At 53.5% G+C, this 23,233-nt stretch overlaps 1 protein-coding gene across 1 annotated transcript; it reads left to right on the top strand.

The window, feature by feature from the left end:
- Window positions 1-1,358: 1,358 nt before the first annotated feature.
- Window positions 1,359-23,187, top strand: MASP1 (mannan-binding lectin serine peptidase 1 (C4/C2 activating component of Ra-reactive factor); the record flags this gene model as incomplete). Its single annotated transcript, XM_010148665.1, has 10 exons — window positions 1,359-1,584; window positions 9,124-9,301; window positions 9,570-9,701; window positions 10,174-10,370; window positions 10,684-10,831; window positions 11,334-11,452; window positions 12,296-12,374; window positions 16,828-16,965; window positions 17,999-18,073; window positions 22,292-23,187. Coding segments are annotated over 10 exons (2,188 nt in total), but the record flags the coding sequence as incomplete, so codon positions are not given.
- Between the last annotated feature and the right edge of the window lie 46 nt (window positions 23,188-23,233).

Raw genomic sequence — 23,233 nt, 5'->3', positions numbered from 1 at the left:
TATAGCTTCAATTTCCTCACTAGCATACCTAAATCAAGCCCTGATTTTGAAACCGGGTGTACATGTACATGTGAGCGGTGCCAGCGGTTGTAATACACACCTACAAGCCTTTGCCAGGCCTTAGTACCTATTTTAGAAAGTGGAAATTTTCGTCTCTATTGGCTCTAATTTCCTGCATGTTTCTTTTCCTTTATGCATTCCACTGGGTGTACAGAGCCTGAGGTCTGCTCCTTTTTCTGGGTCCTATGCAATGGCACAGGACATATTTTTTTGCAGCTCCAGCACAGGCGGTGTTCTCCCCTTGCGCGGAGAAATGCTCAGTTTATGCACACTTTCATGCTCAAACGGAGCTCAAGGCTGACATGAGGTCAGCTGGGCTGGCCACAGTTTACCTGTCCTCCTCTGGGACAAAAAAGTTGGTAACAAGTAGGGACAGACTCTTTAGGATGAGATTTTTTAAAAGCTGAATTTGATGACGAAAGATCTATAAGGATCTATAAGCACACACCTCTGTGTGCTTCTCTGTTTGCAGTGAGTGGTACCCTAAGAATTGAAGAGAAAAAGAAGAAAGGGGAAGGGGAAGGGGAAGGGAGAAGAGAAGAGAAGAGAAGAGAAGAGAAGAGAAGAGAAGAGAAGAGAAGAGAAGGGGAAGGGGAAGGGGAAGGGAGAAGAGAAGAGAAGAGAAGAGAAGAGAAGAGAAGAGAAGAGAAGAGAAGAGAAGAGAAGAGAAGAGAAGAGAAGAGAAGAAGCGATAGTGACAAGTAACATGCTGGGTTACACTTTTGGGCCCCAGTCCATCCTTGCCCAGCTGCAAAGACGTGTGCTGTTTCTTGAGAGTCAAAGATCCCAATTTCGCAGGAATAGGCTAAGCAGTAATAATAATGATACTTAGCAGTTATTGCCATGATGCTTTCATTAAACTGATTTAGGAAGTGTCATTTTATTAAGCATCCTTATTTTTATTCTTCCATCAAGTGAAGATTTGCCCATCAGAGCGCTATTAGTTAAAGGATGTGTTGCCAGTGGCTCCCAGAGATGTGAGAAACACTAAGTTCCTGATGGTGCCCAGAGCTGGCTGGGAGCCGTGGAGGTGCCTTTGCACTGTGCGTGCCGCCTGTGTCACCCACCTTTCCAAGGGGCTTTCCCTCCCTGGGAGCCATCTGCGGCTCCTACCTTCACCTCCACCTGCCTTTGGCTCGGCGGGGGGCACGTTCACATGGTGACATGGTGCTGCACCTCCAGTCCCAGTCATTTTGAGTGTGTGACCTTGCATGACCCACCTGAGAAGACAGACTGAGCCCCTGGCAGGTTTTGACATTGCCAGATATTCGTTTTAATCTCCCTGTGTGTGTTTCCAGGTACCCCCTGACCTGGTCCTTTTGTGCCTTGCTGCTCTGCGTGGTGGATGCCATCGAGCTGACAGATATGTTTGGGGAGATCCAGTCTCCCAACTTCCCCGATTCCTACCCCAGTGACTCGGAAGTGACATGGAACATCTCTGTGCCCGACGGATTTAAAATCAAGCTATACTTCATGCATTTTGACTTGGAGTCATCCTATCTCTGCGAATACGACTATGTGAAGGTGAGCTGTGATATCACGGGGCAGGGTAGACAGCAGACCTGCTTGGCCAGCTGGAAGAGGATAGTGCTGGAAAAGCTGGGAACAAGCTGGTTTTCCCCATTTACTGGGCATGGGAGTAGTCAGTCATGTTGACAATGAAGAGATGACAGGTAAGCTGACAACATCCATGAGTGGGACACCAGATTCAGAGCTTAGCCACAGAGCACCAAATTTCTGAAAGTATTTGGGCACCTAATTCTAACTGAACCCAATGGGATTTACACACCCAGTGTTCTGGGATTTACACACCCATGGACTAACAAAACCCTTGTGGCTAAACCCCCAGCCTGTGCCACTCTGATGCCAGTCATGTGCAAGGAGAACCCCTTAGTTGGCCACCCTTTACTAGGCCATGGCTGCAGCTGCACCTTGCAGCCAGCCTGGATCCCTGACCATGCCTTGCAGGCTCTCCGAACACCCTGTACAACCCTAAGGGAAGCAGAAGGGCAAGGTTAGACCTGATCTTGAGGCTGCGAGCTGGGGTCTGCATGCAGAGCCTCATTGAGCTACAGGGGACAGTCCCAAAGGCTCCCTTGGTTGCACTGCAACCCCATTTCACAGCTCAAATCCAAATTTCAGGGCCACTGCTGGCAAACACCTGCAGCACAAATCATGGAGGTTCCCAGGGAGCTGCCATGGCCAAAACCACAAAAGATTTCAGTCTGCTTCATTGCTGGGCAGTAACCCATCAGAAATCATGGTGGGCACTACACACACTGAAGTGCAGCAGAGCATCCTTGCCTCGTGCACCACAGGCTTCTCCAAGCACGTCTCTCCTTCGCATCCAGGACAAGCCGAGTTGTCTGTATCTTTTAACTCAGTCAGGTTTGGTGCTTTCTAGCAGACCAGCAGGTGCTTTCTGTGTATTCTGGCTGAATACACCTCACCCCATCACCCAGCACAAGCCTCACCCTGCCCCTCCATGCAGAGGCAGGGGGAGAGTGCACCCAGGTCTGGAATCGCACAGCTCAGCCCTGCTGCTCGTTGCCAGCTAATTTAAATTATTATTTTATTCTTGCCCTAAGAAAACAAAGTAAACATTCGTGGGTTTTTTTTCCTCTAGGATGTGTTTTTCGCTGCTTTAATTTCACCTTTGTGCTGGCACTCATTCTGCTACTAACAGCCTTCATTGAGGTTTGATTAGTTCTTTCTGCTTCTCCTGGATCTTCTCCAAGCACAAGGGCCAGGGACATATATAGAGATATATTGCTTTAAAAACCCAGTAAGCTCAAGGAGCAGATTTCTTGGAAACTTTCCCCATTCCAAGCTTTACCCCTCCTCCTACCCTTCACCCCCTGCTCATTTTTCCTTTCTCATAAGGCTCCCTGTTATTTGGCCATGGTGCCAACTTGGCACCATAGCTCTCCCTGCCGCTGGATTTCCATAAGAAGGCGGTATTTTTCACAGGGATTTAGATCTCAGCTGTATAAATTTGCTTGGGGCTGTAACTCGGCTTGCAGAGCCTCCACCAAAGAATTACATTTGAAAAGTGCTGAAAATGGATGGATTACGGAAGATCTGTAGGCTCCTCCACTGGGTAGGGTGTAATCTTTATGCTGCTAAACCACCAGCTTAGAAAACATTGAGAGCAGCAAATGACTCCACGGCTATTTTCCTCTGTGGGTCTCTGTGTCCAGCCTCTCTCTGCATCAGCACATGACATTAAAACAGTGTCACTCCACTCTGACAGAGGACAACAGTACCTGGCTATAAAATATAATTATAGACCCAACACATGAAGGGGCTCCTCTGTAAAATTCTGCCAGTCCCAGTGAAGATTCCCAGAAAGCCACAGGTGGTATGTCTGGCACTCAGTGGATTCCCCTTCCATGAACATGTATCATTGCTTTCTGAAGTCACGGGCGACTTTAATCTCGGCAGCATCCCGTGGCAGAGAGTTGCACAGGTTAAATACACGATTATATGCCTGTGCGTGTGTGAAGAAACACCTTGTTTGTTCTGACCATAGCTCTCCATCAGGGTCTGCATCTTCACTGCCAGAAGAAGGGGGTCAAACAGCCCCGATGCAAGCTGAGGACCCGGCTCAGGCCAGGCAGAAAGCTGCCGTGCCCTGGCCTTTGCTCTCAAGCAGTGTAAAAAGTCATCCTCAGTGGCAAGCTCTGGGTGAGCCGAGCTACAAACCCATGCAGATCTCTGCCTTCAGGGTGGTCTTCAGAAGGGAACAGTTTCCAGAGCTCTGAAACAATGGCTGATTAAAACAATAGCTGTTTATTTATATATATGCACATATATTCGTGTGTGTGTATATATATATAAAAAGAACATGGCTCCTAAAGAGATGCTCAGAGGCCAGAAGGATTGTTTGTGCAAATGGGGATGGCAGAGAGCAGGAGTGATACTTCAGTAAGGAGGAATGGGAGGAACAAGCACCCCCCAAAATCGTGTGTGTGTATATATATATAAAAAGAACATGGCTCCTAAAGAGATGCTCAGAGGCCAGAAGGATTGTTTGTGCAAATGGGGATGGCAGAGAGCAGGAGTGATACTTCAGTAACTTCAGTAAGGAGGAACAAGCACCCCCCAAAATACCCACCCAAAGTAGGTCAGCCCCACACAGTTAGGAAACACCAGCCACACACTGCCCTTGGGTAGCCAAGCTCCAAGCCCTGGCACATTGAAGACAGCCTCTCCCCAGGTTTTGGATGGCTGCCCTCGGCTGCCTGCCAGGTCCAGGGGAAGGAGCAGTCGTCTGCTGGGCTTTTGGCCCTCCTCCATCCTCCTCAGGAAGCTCTGCCCGGCTCATCACTATCCCCACAGAGCTGATTTGGAGATTGCTCTTTTCGACGGACATCTCACCTCATATTTCCCAGCTTCTTTCTGGGGTCACCCAGCACTGGGCGTTTTTGCACACAAGTCTCCAGTCCTGGCTCAGGGCATTGAGAAAGCCACGGCCATGACTGGGAAATCAGGTTAAGTGACATGACTACTGTCACTGAGGAGTGTTGTGGCAGAGGCAGGGAGATGGGACATTAAATCCCAATGGAGAGCCAGAGATGGGAGGTGAAATCCTGACATCCGAGAGGCTTTCATGAGTAAGTCCTCAAGCTTATCAGGGAGGTCTGAGCTAGGGGTCCTGTCCGTGAGGTTCTGCACATCGCTTGGTCAAGCCTTGGAATGAAATCAGCCCCTGAGGGCTTGGCAGCCAGCTTGGGACCAGGTCCTTGGTTGAAGTGAAGATGGGGCCTGTGGTGAGAGGATTGTCCCTCAGTCAGCCTACGGCAAGTTCTAGCTGTCTTGCGGTCCTCGTGGTGTTACATCACTTTACCCCAATCCCTACCACTGGGTCCCAATTCAGGATGCTTGAGACCTGGCAGATTTCAGCACATGCCATAGGACTTTCCCTTCGCTCCTTTGAGCCCAGGGTCTGTCTGTGATGGGCCTCTCCAACTGTGCAGAGAGGCAGGAAGGCAGAGGGGTCCATGACACTCGGTGGGTCCGGTGGGTCCCATCTTCCCTGGTACAACCCAAGCAGACCCACTAATGGCATCACCCTGGGAAGTGGTGCTTGGGGGTGGGTGGGGGATCATGAAAGATCTGATGTGTCATTTAGGGCTTCCAGTGTGCCATGCTCTGCTGCAGGAGACTCAACTCCATGCCGAGCTCTCGGTGCACTGCTCCTGGGGACACCTCCGTTGCTCGATGCGGCACTGGCAGGGGCCATGCAGGGCCCGGGTAAGGGCCTGATGGTGTGATCAGGGCAGTGCGTGCTCAGCCTGGGGCTGCAAGAATAGTGCATGAGATCCATTTACACCTTTCTCTGCTCAAAGCAGGGGGGGAAAAGCACAAACTAGGGTTTGGCGTGAACTGAGGGGTCAGGAGAAGAGCATCCTCGTTCAGTGCTGTCAGCCGGCCTCAGTCAGGGGGTAATCCCTGCTCCGGGGGTGTGGGGTCCCAAGAGAAGCACTTCAAATCCTGGGAGGCAACTGGGAGGAGGGGAGGGCCCTGGGCTTTGCTGCTTGTCTTTCCCATCCCCTTGTCTCTGCGCAGAGGAGTCTGGTGGGATCAGCTACTCCCAGCTCTGCTGGGGACCACAGCCCCTGCACAGGGAAACACGGAAGATCAGGCAGTGAGGGAGCCAGCGGCTCCATCAGCACTCCAGCATCCCGCTTGGGCTTTCCTTGGACCCACAGCTCCCCAGGGAACAGGCCTGGCCCAGAAATAGGGCATGTGGACACAGCAACCTGCAGGAAGAGACGATCTCCAGATGCCAAGACAAGTCCACAGCAGGGGAAACCAGCCATCCTTCCCTTTCCCCCATGGCACAGCTGCCATGTATGTTCCTGTCAAAATTCAGGTGCAAAGGACCCTTAACAGATACCGGGTAGAGGAGGGGTTCATGTTGTGGCGAAGATCTCCAGGATAACTAGATGCAGGCTCCTGCTCCCGGCTGGGGCTGTCCCATCCCTGCCTTGTTTCCAGCAGTCAGCAGCAGCAGCAGTCATTTTGCAAACCCCCTGTTCCTCTGGGTGTTGCCTTCTTTCGTGCACTCTAACTGCAAGGCGGCTCGGCGGGGGCTATTTCGTGCCCTTCCCTGTCTCCGAGCATCCCCTCCCTGTGTCATGTTCCCAGTGTCTTCAGCCTGGCGCTGCGATTTCTCTGCCTAATGAGCCATTTATATATATTACAAGTGGTATGTTTGGCCCTTCATCAGTCCAATTAGTGCATTCCTGGAGGGCTGGAGGGGAGGGGGGGTGGCGGCTGCGTTTCCGTATTGCCGGCTGTGTGCTCCTCTGCGGCAGCAGACCCTGAATTGCCGGGCCAAATTCCCCTTGGTGTTTGCGGGGTTTCGTTAACCCGCGTGATGCAGGAGGCATCGCTGGAGCATCGCTGCTCCGGCATCCCCAGCAGCCCATGCCCTGGGGCAGCGTTTCTTTGCTGCCGAGTCAGGGCACCCCAGCTTGTGCCTCCTGCCCCAAGGAGGGAAATCAATATGGGGTAGAGGGGGGGCCACATGGCTTGGGTCACCCCTTCTCTTAGCCACATCCCAAGCCAAAATGCAGAGTGACAAAACCACAGCTGGGAAGGGCCACCCATCTGCCTCCATCCAGGGGGGCAGAAGTCTTAACAAGGGAATGAGGAAGGAGGCAAGCAGAAACAGGGAAGACAGTGGGAGGCAGTAGCAAGGGTAAATTTAAGGCACGAGAGTGCGGCTATATTTTATTTTTCAAAGGAGGATTCTTTCAGCGTATTTTTATAGGGAATTTCTCTGCGGCAATTGATATTTCCCTCAGGGACACATCTTCTCTAGTGAAAACGTCGACATCGTGACCCGAGAGGGAGAAACTCCAAACAAACAACCAGGATTTAATTACCAGCCTGCTCGCTGGATGTAAATGATCCACGAAAAAGTATACAGTCCTCAGCAGAAGCAGCAAATATTAACCAGGGATGATGACCTCTCTGTTTAGTTTACTGCTGGAGGGCTGTCTCTGCTCCCTGTGGCTCGGGGCATGGGACCCGTCACAGATAAGGGGCCATGGATACCTTCGGCGAGGATAACAAGGGTCTCCTGGGCCTTATCCTGCCACTCCAGGCCTGTATCTGGGGATGCTGGGGGTGGCGTTAGGGCTGGCCCCATGGTGGGAGCATCCTCGGGACAAGACATGGGGCACCAGGGAGGTTTTCTTGTGCATTGGTGATGCTGTGCTGCGGGTCCCACACCAGCTGGGGCTGGGTGGGAGGGATGGGAGCTTGCACCGTGGCTTGTGTGTCCCTGAAGAGGTGACAGCCACCAGCTTTGCATGCAGGAGCAGCCTGGAGATTGCTCCTTCTGCAGTTTCTGCAGAAAAGGCTGCATGCTGGGGCTGAAATGCCATTTTCCTTCACTTACAGTGATGGCACTCCCGTTTTTCAGCCTGCAACACTATTTCATTTCAAAACAATCTTTATTTCAGATTTAAAAGAGATTCTAAAGCACCACATTATATTTCAAAGGGATTGAAACCAGATGGATCCCAAATTACTTGTTTTCTTTTTTTTTTTTTTCTGGACACTGTTTCACAGAAAAATAAAACTCAATTGGGTTTTTGTCCCAATGCAGGGTGCGTGTTTTTTCTCCAAATTCTCAAAATTTATCATCGGAAAGTCTCTCTCTTTTCTGGCCAGCTCCTGCTTGTATGAGAGGATGGAAAATATCTGGAGGCAATGTCAAGGCATGCTGAGTTGCCATTTCCACATTGGCTTTCCCTGGTGCGAGCCAGTTTCCGCCTGCTTGTTCAGCCCTGGGAAATTTCCCTTTCTGCCCCAGGCCCTCCCCAGCCGGCACATCCCGAGGGTCTCCAGGATGCAGCCGGAGGAGGGTCTGGCCTTGCTGAGGCCACGTAAGCCAGCAACAGTATTGCAACACCTCCAGGACCCCGTGGGTCCCCAAGCAGGCATCTGTTTTCCCCAGGCACAGGCTGGGGGGGCCGCATGCTTCATCACGCCCTCAATAGCGTTGCCTTGGCATAAGCAGCATCGGGCTGGCATGGTGGGGCTGGCATGGTGGTGTTCTCCGCATTCCTCATCCGAGGGGTTATTCATATTCAAATCTCCTGAGGGAAAACAGGCAGGGTGCTGGGAATGAGCTGGGAGAGGTTGTGGTGGAGACAGGGACTGGGGATGGAACATGCAGGAGAAGGAGGTGGGGCCAATGCTTGAAACGGTCTTGGGGAAAACAGTGAAGAAAAAGGGAGGGGGTTTACAGGGAAAAAGCAAAGGGTTTTCTGCAGGATTACAGTGCTTGAAGGCACAGGCATGGCTGTGCTTTAAAGGATGCATGCAGATGCTAATGAGTGTGATGAAATGATGTCAGGGCACACTGGCCCGTTGGTCCACACCTGTAGCCCTCTGGGCATGGGGTTCTGAGTCCAAGCAGTGCCTGGCACTGCAGGTCTGGAACCAGACAGGGACCCTGGGTGGCAGGGACAGGACCAACCTGGCCCAAGCTAGTGCAGGGGACAGAAACCCCACCTGAATTACAGCTGCTGCTTTGAGCCAATGCAAAACCGCTGGGCAGGGGCTCCCAGTGCCCTCCCAGCAGCACAGCCCTCACACACGCAGTGGGAATGGCTGGAAGTTGCTGTTTCAAAGACACCTCAGGAAAGGCCAAGTCAGCACAGGGCTGAGCAGGATGGAGCACCCATGGGTCAGAGCTGCATCCTTCGGCTGTAGCCATCCGGCACTGCCAGTTGGGCAGCTTACCCCACGCAGACACTGCTGAGCCCTGGCAGGGGACAGGCTGGGCAAGCGCAGGCACAGATCTGAGCTCTCAGGTGCTGAGCATCACTCCTAAACCCAGCCTGACTTCCCCCCAGAGAGCACCATGGGCTCCCCAGGCTTGCAGACACCCACAGCCCCACACAGAGAAAATTCAGAAGTGACCAGCGCTGGGGAGTACCTCAGCGACATGACAAACTCCTGCGCTATCCAAGTGCTCATCAGAGCCCAGGGGCAATTCCCAAGCCCTGCTGAGTGCTCACCTGTTCTTTCTGCTAACAGATTGAAGCTGAGGACCAGGAGCTGGCAACCTTCTGCGGCAGGGAGACGACAGACACAGAGCAGGCTCCCGGCCAGCAAGTGATCCTGTCCCCGGGGCCCTACATGGGGCTCACGTTCAGATCTGACTTCTCCAACGAGGAACGCTTCACCGGCTTCGATGCCCATTACACTGCTGTGGGTAAGCAGTGGTTAAACGTGCAGGATGGCTTTCTAGGGTAGCAGAGCAAATTTGCTGGGATAACATCCCAGGCCATCCCAAGGGACTCTAGCAAGAGAAGTCCTTATGTGCCATTTGAGCCATATGGGATTCACTAGGTGCTTGTGCGACCCACCAGATGGGACAAATAATTTCTCGGCACCATGGCAAATGTCCTCAAAAGGAGTGATGCACAGCGAGGGAGCGGGGGCTGCAGGGTGACCTCCCTTCCTTGTTATCTCCGCCCTAGATGTGGACGAGTGCCTGGAGAAAAGCGATGAGGAGCTGGCGTGTGACCACTACTGCCACAACTACATCGGCGGGTACTACTGCTCCTGCCGCTTCGGCTACATCCTCCACTCTGACAACAGAACCTGCAAAGGTACTGCCTGGGCACAGCTCAGACATTGGGATGGTCAAACTGAGAGGTCCCTGAGCAGTCAACAGACCTGTTACACAGGCAAAACTGGCTTCTCTTGCTGCCAGGGGGGACGAGGTACCTCTTCCCCTACAAACCAGTAGCCTGGGACTGGAGAGCCCCCAAGGCATGTAGTCCTCTTGCATGGGAAGGAGATGTGGTTTCTCCATGGGCTGTGCTCCTCAGCTGAGCCCTACTGACCTCCTCAAATCAGTGAAATGAAAAGATTTAGTCTCTGCATCATGTAGATTCACTGGGACTAGCTCTCAGCCCAGGACCTCTATGCCACAGGCATATTTAGAGGTTGGCTGTGTGAGCTTCTCCTTGCATGGACCCACATTCGGGATCCATGGACCTACCCAGCAGACCCCACTCCACTGTGGACAGGCTGGGACACAGCTGGCAGGGTGCTGAGCGAGCTGTGGCTGTGTTTCAGTGGAGTGCAGTGACAACCTCTACACCCAGAGAAGCGGGGTGGTCACTAGCGCCGACTTCCCCAGCCCCTACCCCAAGAGCTCAGACTGCCTGTACCGCATCGAGCTGGAGGAGGGTTTTTTCATCACCCTGAGCTTTGAGGACAGCTTCGACGTGGAAGACCACCCTGAGGTGACCTGTCCCTATGATTACATCAAGGTGAGCTGGGATCTGCATGTTCCTCCTGTCCCGCTCTTCTGTCATTTCTGCAGTGCCCTGGTGATGGGATCAAAATTGCCCTGATCTTGGGCAATGGAGCCAGCAGAAGCCCTGTGCTCTGTTGAGCCCATGTCCCTCACCTCACCTGATTTCGACCCTCTCAGCCAATGGCGACCCTCTTTCAGTTCATGTTCCCCCAGTACATGGTGCTTAAGCCCTACTGCAGTTGTCTCCATCCATCAGCCCCAAGGTGAAAAAATCCACAGGGATCAAAGATCCCCCTCAAGCCATCTGCTGTCCTTTCCCTTGGCAGATTAAAGCTGGCCCTAGGGAGTTTGGCCCTTTCTGTGGAGAGAAGTCCCCAGGACGCATTGAAACCCAAACCAACAGCGTGCAGATCCTCTTCCACAGTGACAACTCGGGAGAGAACAGGGGCTGGAAGCTGTTGTACACAGCAATCGGTAACTCCCACTGCTTTCCTCTGTTTGCTGGGTTGGGCAGTGAGAAGCGCTTTGTAAACCATGCAGGTGGAGACCATGAGTTCGGTGGTCCATGACCGTGTCTCCAGAAAGGGTCTGTTCCATAAATCACAAGAAGATAGGAATGAAATAACATGGAGCCCGCCCTTCAAAGGGTGCTATTTTTTTCCCTCTGGCAGATGGGGCCCTGAAACAAGACTACGTTGCAAAGCAGAGCAGTTTTGGGCGGGATAATTTCACAAGATACTGTTATTATCTCCCAGCTTTGTAATGCCCAAAGCCGGGGTATTACAGACTGGAGGAAAGACCTGGAGCCTCTACTTCTTCTAGGAGAAGAGCCTGGCTGAGCCATGCCGGTGTAGGCCAGAGCAGGGGAGGGATGCTTAGACTCTGCCATATGGACTGGGTGGCAGAGCTGGGACTCTACGTTTCCTCCATCTGTTCAGCTGAGTTTGGTTTTGCTTTGTTTACTTTTTATTCAAAGGAAACCCATGCCCACTGGTGCAACCACCGATCAATGGGAGAATTGAGCCTTCCCAGGCCAAATACACCTTCAAAGACCAGGTTGTCATCAGCTGCAACACCGGATACAAAGTCCTGAAGGTATGGGGTGATGGTGTGGCACCTGGGTAGGAAAGGGAGGGATCCTTCCTCACAAAGCCATTGCACCTCTGGGAGAGTGAACACAACCCACACACCATCCTTACCCCCTCCCCAGGGGCAAGGAAAAAGGCTCCTCTGAGAGCCACCAACTTTTCTTCCAAAGATGCAGAGGAAGAGAGGAGATGGCATTTTCCCAACACATCCCTCTAGATGTGGCCAGCTCACAGGATGCCAGGCTTGCCACCTCTGCCAGGGAAAAGTCAGCAAAGGTCCCGTGAAGCTGCCAGGGCCCTGCCTGCTCCCCACCTCAGCGGGTGCTGGCTGAGCTTCCCAGGCAACGCTGCAGAGCCCAGCCTCCACATACCAGGAGGTCCTCCGGGACTTTGGGACAGCTTCGGCAAGTCAAGGGGGCCAGGATTTTGGCAGGCCCTCTCCGCGAAACAGCTGAGAACCATGGGGAACATGGGTGACTCACAGAGTGGCTGTCTTCCCTCCAAACCAGTAACCTGCTTTGACTTCCAACATGGAACTGGATATTTCTCTGATCTCCTCCCAGCACCATCCTTCGTGCAGAGCTGCCTCTTTACCCATCCCAGCACCTAGAACAGGAATAAATTACTCCAGTCCTTTTGCATTCACCATGCCACTGGGCTGCTGGCAACAAGAAAACTCTTCAAGTTTTTAATTATGATTTTATTGCAATTTTTAGCTAGAAAAGTCCTCTGCCAGGGACATCTGGATATACCTTCACTAAATCACCAAAAAATTGACTTTTTATGGAGTGATGAATTTCCTTGCCTTGTACATTAATGGTGGGTTTTTTTGCTGGGATCTTCTGCACAGGACAACCTGGAAAGTGACTCCTTCCAGATTGAGTGTCTAAAGGACGGGACATGGAGTAACAAGATCCCTATCTGCAAAAGTAAGGACACCCTTCCCTACCCTGCCAATGTCCTTTTCCTACCGAAATCATTCCATGCTAACAGGGACTGTGCTGCCAGACCGGAGTTCCTTACTCAGACACAAATCCAGCCAGGGAGGCTACGTAACTCTGCAAAGCTCTTTTGGCTTGTTCTTGGATAACATAACAGGGCTCACTCCAAATGCCACAAGCAGGAGGTTGGTGCTTTTATTTAGATTACTCACATAACTTGATTTGTGAGCCGTTTTGCTGTATCCCTGTCAAAGAAAGAGCAAGCCTGGCTCTTGAGAGCTAGCTCTGTTGGATAAATCTGGGACAATATGGGATAATCCAGTTCCTGGACCACATTTCCTTCCCAACGGAAGCTTCTAAGACCCAGGACATTAGAGAGGTCCCAGGCACTAGCCTAAACTGCAGAGCTAAGTGAAAGGGGAGAAAAATGTTGCCCAAATGATTTCAAACCTTAAAACGTGAGAAAAGGGGAGAAGAAAGGAGATGCCATTTAAAAGGACAGGCAACGATTTGCATCATCTCTTCTTCCATCTAACCCAGCTCCTCTCTCAGCTCAGTCTTGGGAGATGCACCTGATAACACCTTTTCCCTTTCCCCCAGACACCCTCAGCCCTTAGGGAGGCTCTCACTGCTGCTCAGTCTGCTGTAAGACTAGCCCAGAGAGGAGAAAAGCAGCAAACATGCTCAGAGAAGGTCCCAGGACCTTCCAGGAGTGGCAGACGAGATGCTCTCAAGGGATGCTTGGATCCAGGCTCTCCTCATCTGGGCAGATCCTTTTTCTTTTGATGATATTGTGGATCTTAGTAGTGTATTTCTGGAGTTTTAATTCATGTTTTCTCACTCAAAGAAATTGTGAGGCTCTCAGACCTGTTAAACAGATTTGTATCTGAAAGGGCTCCTTAGAAAGTGTGGGGTCAGTGATGCCTCTGCCCTACCAAGTAACTCCCCACTCCTACAACTCTCACTACCACAGTCTCCCATTAATTTTATCCAGCTTGAACAGTGATCAGATAAAAATTGGCACTGTGTAGAAAAAAAAAAACAGAAAACCAGGTAAAGATTTTTAACCCCAAGAAGTATTACTTTTTAGAGAAAATTTAAATGACTACCTGCATAATTCCAGCTGGGCTGGAACTGATCCCTTCTTGTGTGATATGACTCACTACACTAAATTTCTAAGACTGTTTTTGGAAAGCCAAGAAGCCCCTAAATGGGCAGTTCAGGCCTCCAAACTGCAATGCCTCCCACCTCCCCGGGATGTCTGAGAGAGGCAGGGCACAAGCAGGAACGGTTTTAGAAAGCAATGCAGAAAATAGAAAACTTCTCAGCCAAGGTGGATAAAATCCAGCTCCGTGGCCTGGCGAGGCTAAACACAAACCCGTGATGGCATCTCCCAGCCACTGTCCCCAGGTTGCCCTGGCCAAGCAGAGCAAGCAGGTCCCTGGCACGGCCGTGGTTCTGCCAGCACCCGCGGCACCCTGGCACGGCTTGCCAGGCGCTCATTAACGATTTCTGGTGGTTTGGGGGCTGGGTTTCCTGCACGCTTCTCTCTGCTCATCTACTAATTGGGCTTTCTCTCTCTGCTCTCCTCCTTCCCCTCTGCTTTCGGTGCAGCTGCAGATAGAGCCGACAACCAGACAGAGGGAAGAGCTGGCTCGGAGCAAGTGGCTGCGTGAGGCTGGTGCCGGCTGCGCAGCTCCGATGGGCACCCTGTCTTGATACCCCTCTCTGATCTGTCCAGTGCCCAGGGCAGGTCCTCTTTGCCTCTGGGCTGGCTGCCAAATCCATCTCCGTGGCTTGTCTAACTGGCATGGCACTCTTAACTCCCCTGCGCCTGGTGCTTTCTTAACTCCGTCTCGAGAAGCGGGAAGGAAATTTGGAGTCGAGCCCCTCTTTCCCGCTGCCGCGCCAACCCACGGGAGGGGTGTCTGCCCGGCCCAGGCACCGCTGCCCGGGGACCACACGCTGCTGCCAACTCCCAGCACATCCTCTGCATCCCTCCCTCTTCGCTCGGATGCCTCAGCCCGGCTCGGCTGCCCCTCCAAGGCAGCGGTTGTGCAACAAGCACAGCATGGCTGCCTGGTTGTTTGTTTGTTTGGATTCAGCCTCCCGCTGCCCTTCCTCCCTGGCCCAGCATCTCAAATAAGAAACACTCCTTCCTCTCCTCTCTCTGAGAGTCCTGGTGCCTTTCAGACCCTCCGGGCAAGGAGGCCTGGAGAATGGGTTGGCATCACCAGCCCTTTCCTGCAGGCACCGAGCCCTGGCACTGGCACAGGGGGATGGATGCTCCTCTGCCTCCCCTTTGCGGGCCCCATGAAGGTGAGGATGGCTGGCTTCAGGCTGATTGCAGCTGAAGGAGGTCAGAGCCTGGTGTGTGGCCCCATTCATGTCCCCAAGAGCCCAAGGCATGCACCCTGAACTCCTCAAGGCATCAGAGGCTTCACTGGGAGGATGCTGGGGTGAGGATGAGAGGCTGGGAGAGGAGGAGGAGGTGCATGTTGGGGAGCTCAGTCCACCTGTGGTCCTACAAAGACAGACATGCTAAATGGGCCTTTTCCCAAGGCAAATCTCTGGAAAGGCTCACAGCACTTTCAGCAGGACCTCAGACCCTGGTAGAGGAACACCTCTGTGCAAGCCCATTTTCCAGGCGTCGAGCCTGACCCATGCCTAAGGACACACAGGGAAGGGATGGACTCTGCAGCACAGTGGGTGCTGCCCTGCAGCCATAAACAACCTCAAAGCAGATGTGCAAGCCAGGCTGGTCCCCCAGCATCCATTCCCTTCTCCCTGCAAGCCCCAGCACTCCCCAGTGCCTTATAAACGTCCCATGGTTGCTGGCACCGTGGCATGGGAGCCCTGTGCACCCAAGCACGGTGGGATGAGTGCAGGAAAGCTCAGGCCAGCCAGGGACCCCCAGGACTGGTGAGAGAGGTCTGTGGCTTCTCCTCTGCCCCCCTGCAAGGCACAGGTACCCAGAGCCTCCACCCACCCTGACTGCTCTGACACACCCATCCCATCATCTGCTGTCCCTACAGGGGGAGGGAAGGTGAACAGTGAGCTGCAGCATTTTGCCATACACCAGGCTTTTTTCACCCAAGCAAGTGGTTAATCCTGAGCATCAGTACATGCCCCTTGTGCCAGCTACTGCTTCTAGTGAATTCTCTCTTCAGTAGCCTGGATCACTGTGTGAGGAGTTAGAGCTCCTGTCCTTGCCCCCTTCCCATCCTGGAGCACATGAAGACCCACTGAGCTCACATCATCCCTGATCCACAGGATCTGCTTTTTGCAAAATCACCCATTCTCTGTTCAACCCCTCATCTTAAATGTGGCAGAACCCAGGTCTGCAGCACTGCATTTCCCGGCAGGATCAGACCCTGGGACAGGTCCCCCAGGACAGGACATGGGGGAGGCTGCACAGCATCACTCAAGTGTGCTGTCAACTGCCCACGCAGCATGGAGCCACAGCTCCCATGAGGTCACTCAGTTTTGGCAAATGAACCACCTTACAGCCTGGGGTCCTTCCTGGGGTGGGTGGCACAAAGTCAATACAGGTGACAAGCTGGGGAGGAGAGGCTGGGCAGAGCACTGTAAGGGATGTGGGAGAGAAAAGGAACCATGGACAGGCTGAGAAAGGACAACAGCACCCTGGAAATCCTTCTCCCACTACCAGACCATGAACCCACTCCAAGGATGGATGAAGCAGAGCCAAATGTGCACATGTCCTGGGGGATGGAGCAGGTGGGATCTCACCCATGTCTGCTGGCCTCTCCCCTGCCTGCAGACCAGCCAAGACCCGCTCTCAACATCCCTCATCTCCTGCCATCACAGGACAGCCAGGACCTAGGGTTGCTCAGCCTGAACTGTAAATTGCTGTTGGCACTGTTGGGTGAGCAAGACCCAGAAAAGGAGAGATGCTCAGCAGAGCCTTGTGCACCACAGAGCTCCCCTGATACATGGGGTAGGTTAGAGAATCACTGCCTGCGTTTTCCTGCCCATTGATAAAGAACACAAAGACATACTCCAGAAGCATCCCCAATGGCTCTCACCTTCCAGTGCAGGTTTCTTCCCTTCTCAAAGGTGGAGCAGAGAGATCTTGCACTAATGAAGTGCTCAGGAGGGGTTCCCAGCACAGGGGGCTCCGCCACTGTGAGCACTATTGGCTATACAGCCTGCAGGCAACCATGCTGCTGGTGTTCAGGGGTGCCAGACACATCCCAGGGTGGCCATGGTTGGATTTTAGGGAGGCTGGGGACAGCCTCCTACTGCTATCTGAGGCCATCAAGCTGTGCCCCCTGCAGTGCCCCAGAGAAAGGGGACACAGGGCCCTTGCTCTGCCCCATAGGACCATCATCACATGCCAAACTCTGGCATTACCTGCCTGCCGGCAGGCTGGACACCCCAAGACACAGAGCTCAACCCCCACTTATGTGTTGGCTTTCAGTTGCTGACTGCAAAGCGCCGCCGGAGCTGGAGCACGGCTTTGTCACCTTCTCCTCCAGGAACAACCTCACCACCTACCGAGCAGCCATCCAGTACCACTGCCAGCACCCCTACTACCACATGGCCCCCAACAGCACCGGTGAGCAGTGGGGCCAGGCTGCATCCCCATGGCATGGTGTGGGTGGGCATATGGCCACGCATTTGCCTGCGGGGGGAGCTTGGGATGGCCGCTCTGGGATGCTCTGCAAGCAGAAGGCTGTGGATGTAGCCTACACATACCATACCCTGCAGCTGCACCGACTGGATTGTCAGACTGGCTGCATCCTGCTCTGCAACGAGGTAGGATGGAGTTAGTGCTGCCTGCTGCTTTGTCCATGTGTTTCGCAGCCTCGGCAGAGCAGCGTGGCTGCTCTCCTGTGCTCAGCCTTCTCACTCTGCTATCTGCTCCCTACAGAATATGGAATTTTCTGTGTCTCTCTGAAAGGAGCTGCTGCTGGAGAGAGCACCAGGTCCAGCACCCCCAGAAAGGGCTCCACAAGGATCCCCATCCCAGCACCCAAACGTCCAGAGCAGCCACAGCTGAACAGATAGCAGTGGGATCATGGGTGACTGGCTTTCCACCTTATCCTCCTGGTCCATAACCACAGGGACACCACAAGGTGCTTTGCTAAGCACCACAGGTCTCTGCACCCTTTGCACCCAGCTCTGGGCAACAGAAAGGGTGTGCATACCCCACACCCACACATCCCCCAACCTTGCTTCATCCTCCTCCCTCAGCAGGCAAAGCCAAAGGATTTCCTCACATTCCTGCCTCCCTGCTCATATTCCACCACCACCCCCCCCGGCTGGCCCTGTGCATCTGGTCCCAGCATCCGGCATGCATTAGCAGAACGGGCACTGGCAGCATTAATGGGGCAGCAGCTCCCAGCCGAGGCTGGTGCCGCAACTCAACTCTCCAGAAGGCAGTGGAACTGAGGATGGTGGCATGTCCCCTGCAGGGGACAGGGATTCAAGGGTCTCCAAGGGAATAGAGCACAGAGAGCATAAAAGGGAGGTCACCTCCTGCTCTGGAAAAGGGTTCAAAGGGTCCTGACAGCTGGGAAACAACTCACTGCAAAAGATTCCCGCTCATGCCAGGGCCACAACCCAACTAATGCTTCGCTCTCTTCCAGGCACCTACACCTGCGACGCATTGGGGGTATGGAGGAGCGAGGAGCTGGGGACCAAGCTGCCATCCTGCCAACCAGGTACCAGTGCTGGGGCAGCCAGTTCCCACAGCAAGGGGTGCAGAGCAGAGATGTGCAGGGGCAGGGGGTGATGCCTCCATGCCAAACCAGACCTGCTGCTTCCCTAGGCAGGTACCCTGCTCCCTGGTGACAATGCCATATGTCTTGGCTGTATGTATCCAGCTGCTGCAATGTGTGGCCTGGAGGGTGATGGGGACAGAGGCCTCCTGCTACCCCGGCTGCCCAGACGGTCAGGGTGCTGTGGTGGCACTGAGCAGCAGTGGTGAGGGCATGTCTCCCTGGCAGTATAGGGCAGGAGTGGAGGAACAGCCATGGAGGCTTGCTGAGCTCCCCGCTCCAGCAGACAAGGAATTCAGCAGCCCCAGCAACCCAGAGCAGAGTCACACTCAGCCCCCAGCATCACTAGAGATGGCTCCAGCCAAGGGTGGAGCATTACCTGCCAAGTGTGGGCTCCCAGTAGCAGTGTGTCCACACATGCAGGAGCAATTAACACCTCTCTGAGCCTTGCAGAAAAACCCATCTTCTTCGCAAGGAAGTAAAAGCCCCACGCCTTTGAGCAGTAACATAAATGTTTGCAGCCAGCAAGTTTTCAGGCCAGGAGCCCACTCAGGATTAAACAGAAGTCCCTGGGACACTGGCTGGCCATGGTGGGGCACAGGGCCAGGTCTGGCTGTCAGGCAGCCCCTGGTGCAGGTTGTAGTCAGATGTGCAGGGATGGGTCTCCAGAGAGGTGCAGAGATCCGGCTGCTGTGCAGCAGCCACAGCTCCAGCCACCCCAAGGTGCAGGAGCTGGCTCAACCTCAAGGCAGGTCTTGCATACCATCTACTCTCTGGCCACACTGAGTGACTGCAAGACCAGAGGAGGGACTCTGAGATTCCTTGCAGCCCTTGGAGCTCCGAGACCAAGGCTGTAGCTGTTCTTGTTGTGGTGGCCGCTCCCTGCATCTCTCCTTGATGTTTCAGCCTGAACTAATTTGAGCTGGGAGCATATGGGGACATCTTTTGGGGCCATAGCTGCTTTCATGGGCCATTTCCAGACCTCCTGATTAGTGACAGAAGTCAGAGAGACTTCAGGAAAATGGAAAATCCCAGAGAGAGGGTGACACTCTCCTGAGATCAGGATCCGCAGCCAGCAGCCAGCCAGCTGCTCTTCTGATATTCGTCATGTCTCACGCCACCTCCCCATCAATAGAAACTCCTCTTCCAGGCCACTCTACGCCTGCCTCTGCCATTAGTGGGAGCATTTGCAGCCTGGTCAGCGTTTCTGATATGTAATTTAATAGAATAAATATTTGGCTGGATGTGCTTCCTCCAAAACCATCTCCCTGGGACTGCCGTCAGCTTTGGTGCAGCACACCAGCTGGGCTGGGCTGGGGCGCAGGAATTATTTGCCTGAGCACGTTTTCCATTCCTTGCAGAGACACTCACCATGCTCCCTCCCTGACGGAGTGGCAGTTTTCCCAGCAGCAGACCCCAGCTGCAACAAATCCATGTTAGCAGCTCCAGGTGCTCCTTGCCCTGGTTGTGAGGCTGACTGTCAGCCCTGATCCCGTCGCCCTGTGGGGTCAGACCCTCTTTCTGTGAGGCTCCGAACCCTCCCCTCCCAGCACAGGGGAAACTGGGGCAGAGTCCTGGCACTTTCCGTGGAGGACATGGGTTCCCCTGGCAGACTGGGAAGGATGAGTCCAGCACCTGTGCTGCTGTGATTTAGGACTCTTCCAGCTGTGGAGGGGCAGGAGCAAATCAGCTCCCACAACCTCCCAGTGACATTGGCAGCCCCGAGCATTGACCACCCTGGGAGTCCCCCTCCACAGTGCTGCCACAGGCATGAACCTCTCCCACCGCCACCCTTGTTCCAATGTTTAATTTCCCCAGGGACAGGAGTGTTCCTGTCCACCCTGTCCAACCCTCCCAGATCTACCTTCAGCATGCTGAATACCTCCTCTTCCTCACGCCCGGTCATAGTGCCTGAATAAAGCTCCTGGAGGTAAACCATGCAGCAAGTCAGGGCTCTTGAGACATTAATTCTGGGTCTGTTGAGGAGCTGAGCAGGGAGATGCTGGTTTGTCTGCCAGAACTGTGGTGAGGACTTGAGATGCAGGATTAAAGCACATGGTGCTAGGCAACATCCCGCGGCTAAGCCTTCTCCAACCACAGCTCCTTCGGGAGGGCAAATGCCATGGCCATGAGGCCACAGACCTTGTGATGAGTCTCAAAGCAAGGGGTGAGGCTGGGCTGATGTGAGACTCCAGTTCTCCCACCAGCGTTCCCCTGGGTTTCTTGGCACACTGAGCAGGAGCTGAGCAAGCTCACAGTGAGGCTGCAGGATTATTCATTTGGCCTTTCTGTTTCTGAAGTGGTGTGGATCCAGACAAATCATTCCAGAAATCAAACTGCAAAGTGAGGAATTGAAAAGTGTGGGCTAACCCTCAAGCCAACACCTTGTCCTACCTACGAGTTCAACAATGCTGTAAGTCATAGCCCTGTTTTACTGCAATCCAGGCTTGGAAGAAATCTGCCAAGTCTTCCACATAGCAGAAGGATCTCTCCACTTCCCCTTCCCTAAGGAATCGGTTAGTGCCATGGTCATCTGAAGCACAAATCACATAGGTGTAAACCGAGACCAAGATCTAATCCTACTTAGAGTGCTTGAAGTTTTGCTGGATCTGTGCCTGACTTCAGTGCCAGGAGATCTGATACAGCTTTGGGGTAGCTAAGCCCAGCTGAAAGCCTCCATGGCCCCACAGTGTGCAATACACAGTTCTGACTGTCCATATCCGTCCTCAGTGGGTAACAGCCCAGTCTTTACACCAGACGAGCCTGCTATTTGCAGAGTCAATCCTGCAGCCCCTCTGGAGTGGAGGTCCAGCTCATAGTACCCCTTGGCACAAGCCCACCCTTTTCATCAAGGCCTCTCCACTTCCTGCTGTGATAGTGCCAAATGTGCTGCAGCCCTATCTTGACAGGTATCAAGAGCTTGACCCTTCCCAAGTTCAGTGGAGACTCTTTGAACCTGAGACCCACTTGGGCTGATAAACAGTTTTCAGTCCTGTCTTATTGCCAGATGAAGAATGGCCTGTGCTGGACAGGCTGGCATAACCAAGGGAGCCGCACAGCCACACTCCATGGTGCAGGCATGCTGGGGAGATGCAAGGGGAGATTGGACCCTCTGCCCCACTGTGAAGGTATTGCAGGCCCCAAAGGTGCAATGATGGATGGTGCTGAGCAACATGCATTCATCATTGCAGGTAGATTATGCCACAGGCCTAACGATACCTCCTAGGACAGCTGCCTGAGATCTTCCCTTGGGTCTTCCAGGGTGCCATGTGGGAGCAAATGCAGACTGGGCATCTGGGGAAAGGGGACCCAAATCCTGGAAACAAGTTACAGACCCATAGACCAGACCTAATCTATGCCTCATTCCCCACAGCCACAGAAATCATGGGACAGCCAGAGGGCTTGGTACAGCTATTTTTAACTCTTGAAGAGCTGGACCCAAGTGTCCTGAGGCTGTGAGCAAAGAAAGATGCTCTGTGCTCCAAAAGTATTGCCGGAATAGCTCAGACAGCAGAGAGAGGTGAAGAGCCCAAAGTCATGTAGCAGGTTGGTGGCAGGGGCAGCACTAGCATTGAGGTCTCTGGGTCTCATGGCTGAGCCACCAGGCTTAGAGAAACATAGGGTGGCTCCTGCTTCACAGAGGAAGCTGGATAACTCATGCAGGCTTCAGACTGGCCTCTTTGTCCATGACTAGCATCACAAGGGCTGTACAGGGTCACCCCACCATCCTCATGGAAGATCAATTGACTATCCCTTTCCCGGGAGGGCAAACCTTTGCCACCAGAAATGGTTCCACCAGGCAAGGAAGGCATGAAAGGAGCTGGGGCTGCCTTTAGGAAGAAAAGTCCTTCAGAAGGACAGATGTGTTCCTTTCCCAGACATACCTCCAAAGACCTGTTAACACAGGGGATGGGGTGTAATCCCCGGCCTTCTCCAAGCTCTGAAGCACACTCCACCAGGAGAAGGTAAAGATAGCAGGGACGATGGGCTTTATCTTATGAGAAAAGGAGAAGAGTTGCCCTCTACAGGAAAAAAAAAAGACACAAGTGAGCATTTGGTTTGGATTAAGCCAGCCTTGTGGCATAATCTACAGGGATGTCCCTTTTCATTTGTTCCCTGGGTAAGTGCTGGGAGTAACTGTCCTGTCCTTTTTGTCCCCAGTGTGTGGCCGGCCAGCTCGTCCTCTGCCTGGGATCATCAAGCGCATCATTGGCGGGCGAAATGCAGAGCCTGGCTTCTTCCCCTGGCAGGCCCTGATCGTGGTGGAGGACATGTCCCGGGTGCCCAACGACAAATGGTTTGGCAGCGGTGCTCTGCTCTCAGACTCCTGGGTGCTGACGGCTGCCCACGTACTCCGCTCCCAGCGGCGCGACAAGACTGTCATCCCCGTCTCCAAGGAACACGTCACTGTCTACCTGGCCCTTCATGACGTGAGGAACAAGATGAAGGCCATTAACCGGACAGTGGAGAGGATCATCCTCCATGAGGAGTTTGACATCCAGAACTACAACCATGACATCGCCCTGGTCAAGCTGAAGGAGAAGGTGACCATGGGGAACTACGTCATGCCTGTCTGCCTGCCCCAGTTTGAGCATGAGCTCGAGGGGCCTCACCCTAACACTCTGGGCTTGGTGGCTGGCTGGGGTATCTCCAACCCCAACATCACAGTGGACGAGATCATCAGCTCAGGCATGAGGACCCTGTCCGACATCCTGCAGTACGTCAAACTGCCAGTGGTGCTGCACGCAGAGTGCAAGACCAGCTACGAGTCGCGGTCGGGCAACTATAGCGTGACCGAGAACATGTTCTGTGCTGGCTACTACGAGGGTGGGAAGGACACTTGCTTGGGAGACAGTGGAGGAGCCTTCGTCATCCAGGACCCGGGAACCCGGAGGTGGGTAGCCCAAGGCCTGGTCTCATGGGGTGGCCCGGAGGAGTGTGGCAGCAAGCAGGTGTACGGTGTGTACACCAAAGTCTCCAACTATGTGGACTGGGTGGAGAAGAAAACAGGCTCCTCGGGGAGATGGACATTTCTGGACACGGAGCTGGAGAGATGAGTGACTAAGCAGCAGGCTGCCGCAGCTCCCTTTCTTCTTGTTATTT

The sequence above is a fragment of the Eurypyga helias genome, unplaced genomic scaffold (assembly GCF_000690775.1).
Source record: "Eurypyga helias isolate BGI_N326 unplaced genomic scaffold, ASM69077v1 scaffold27933, whole genome shotgun sequence".
NCBI classification, from domain to species: domain Eukaryota; kingdom Metazoa; phylum Chordata; class Aves; order Eurypygiformes; family Eurypygidae; genus Eurypyga; species Eurypyga helias.
The sequence above is the reverse complement of the archived record's forward strand: the minus strand, read 5'-3'. Positions and strand labels throughout refer to the sequence as shown.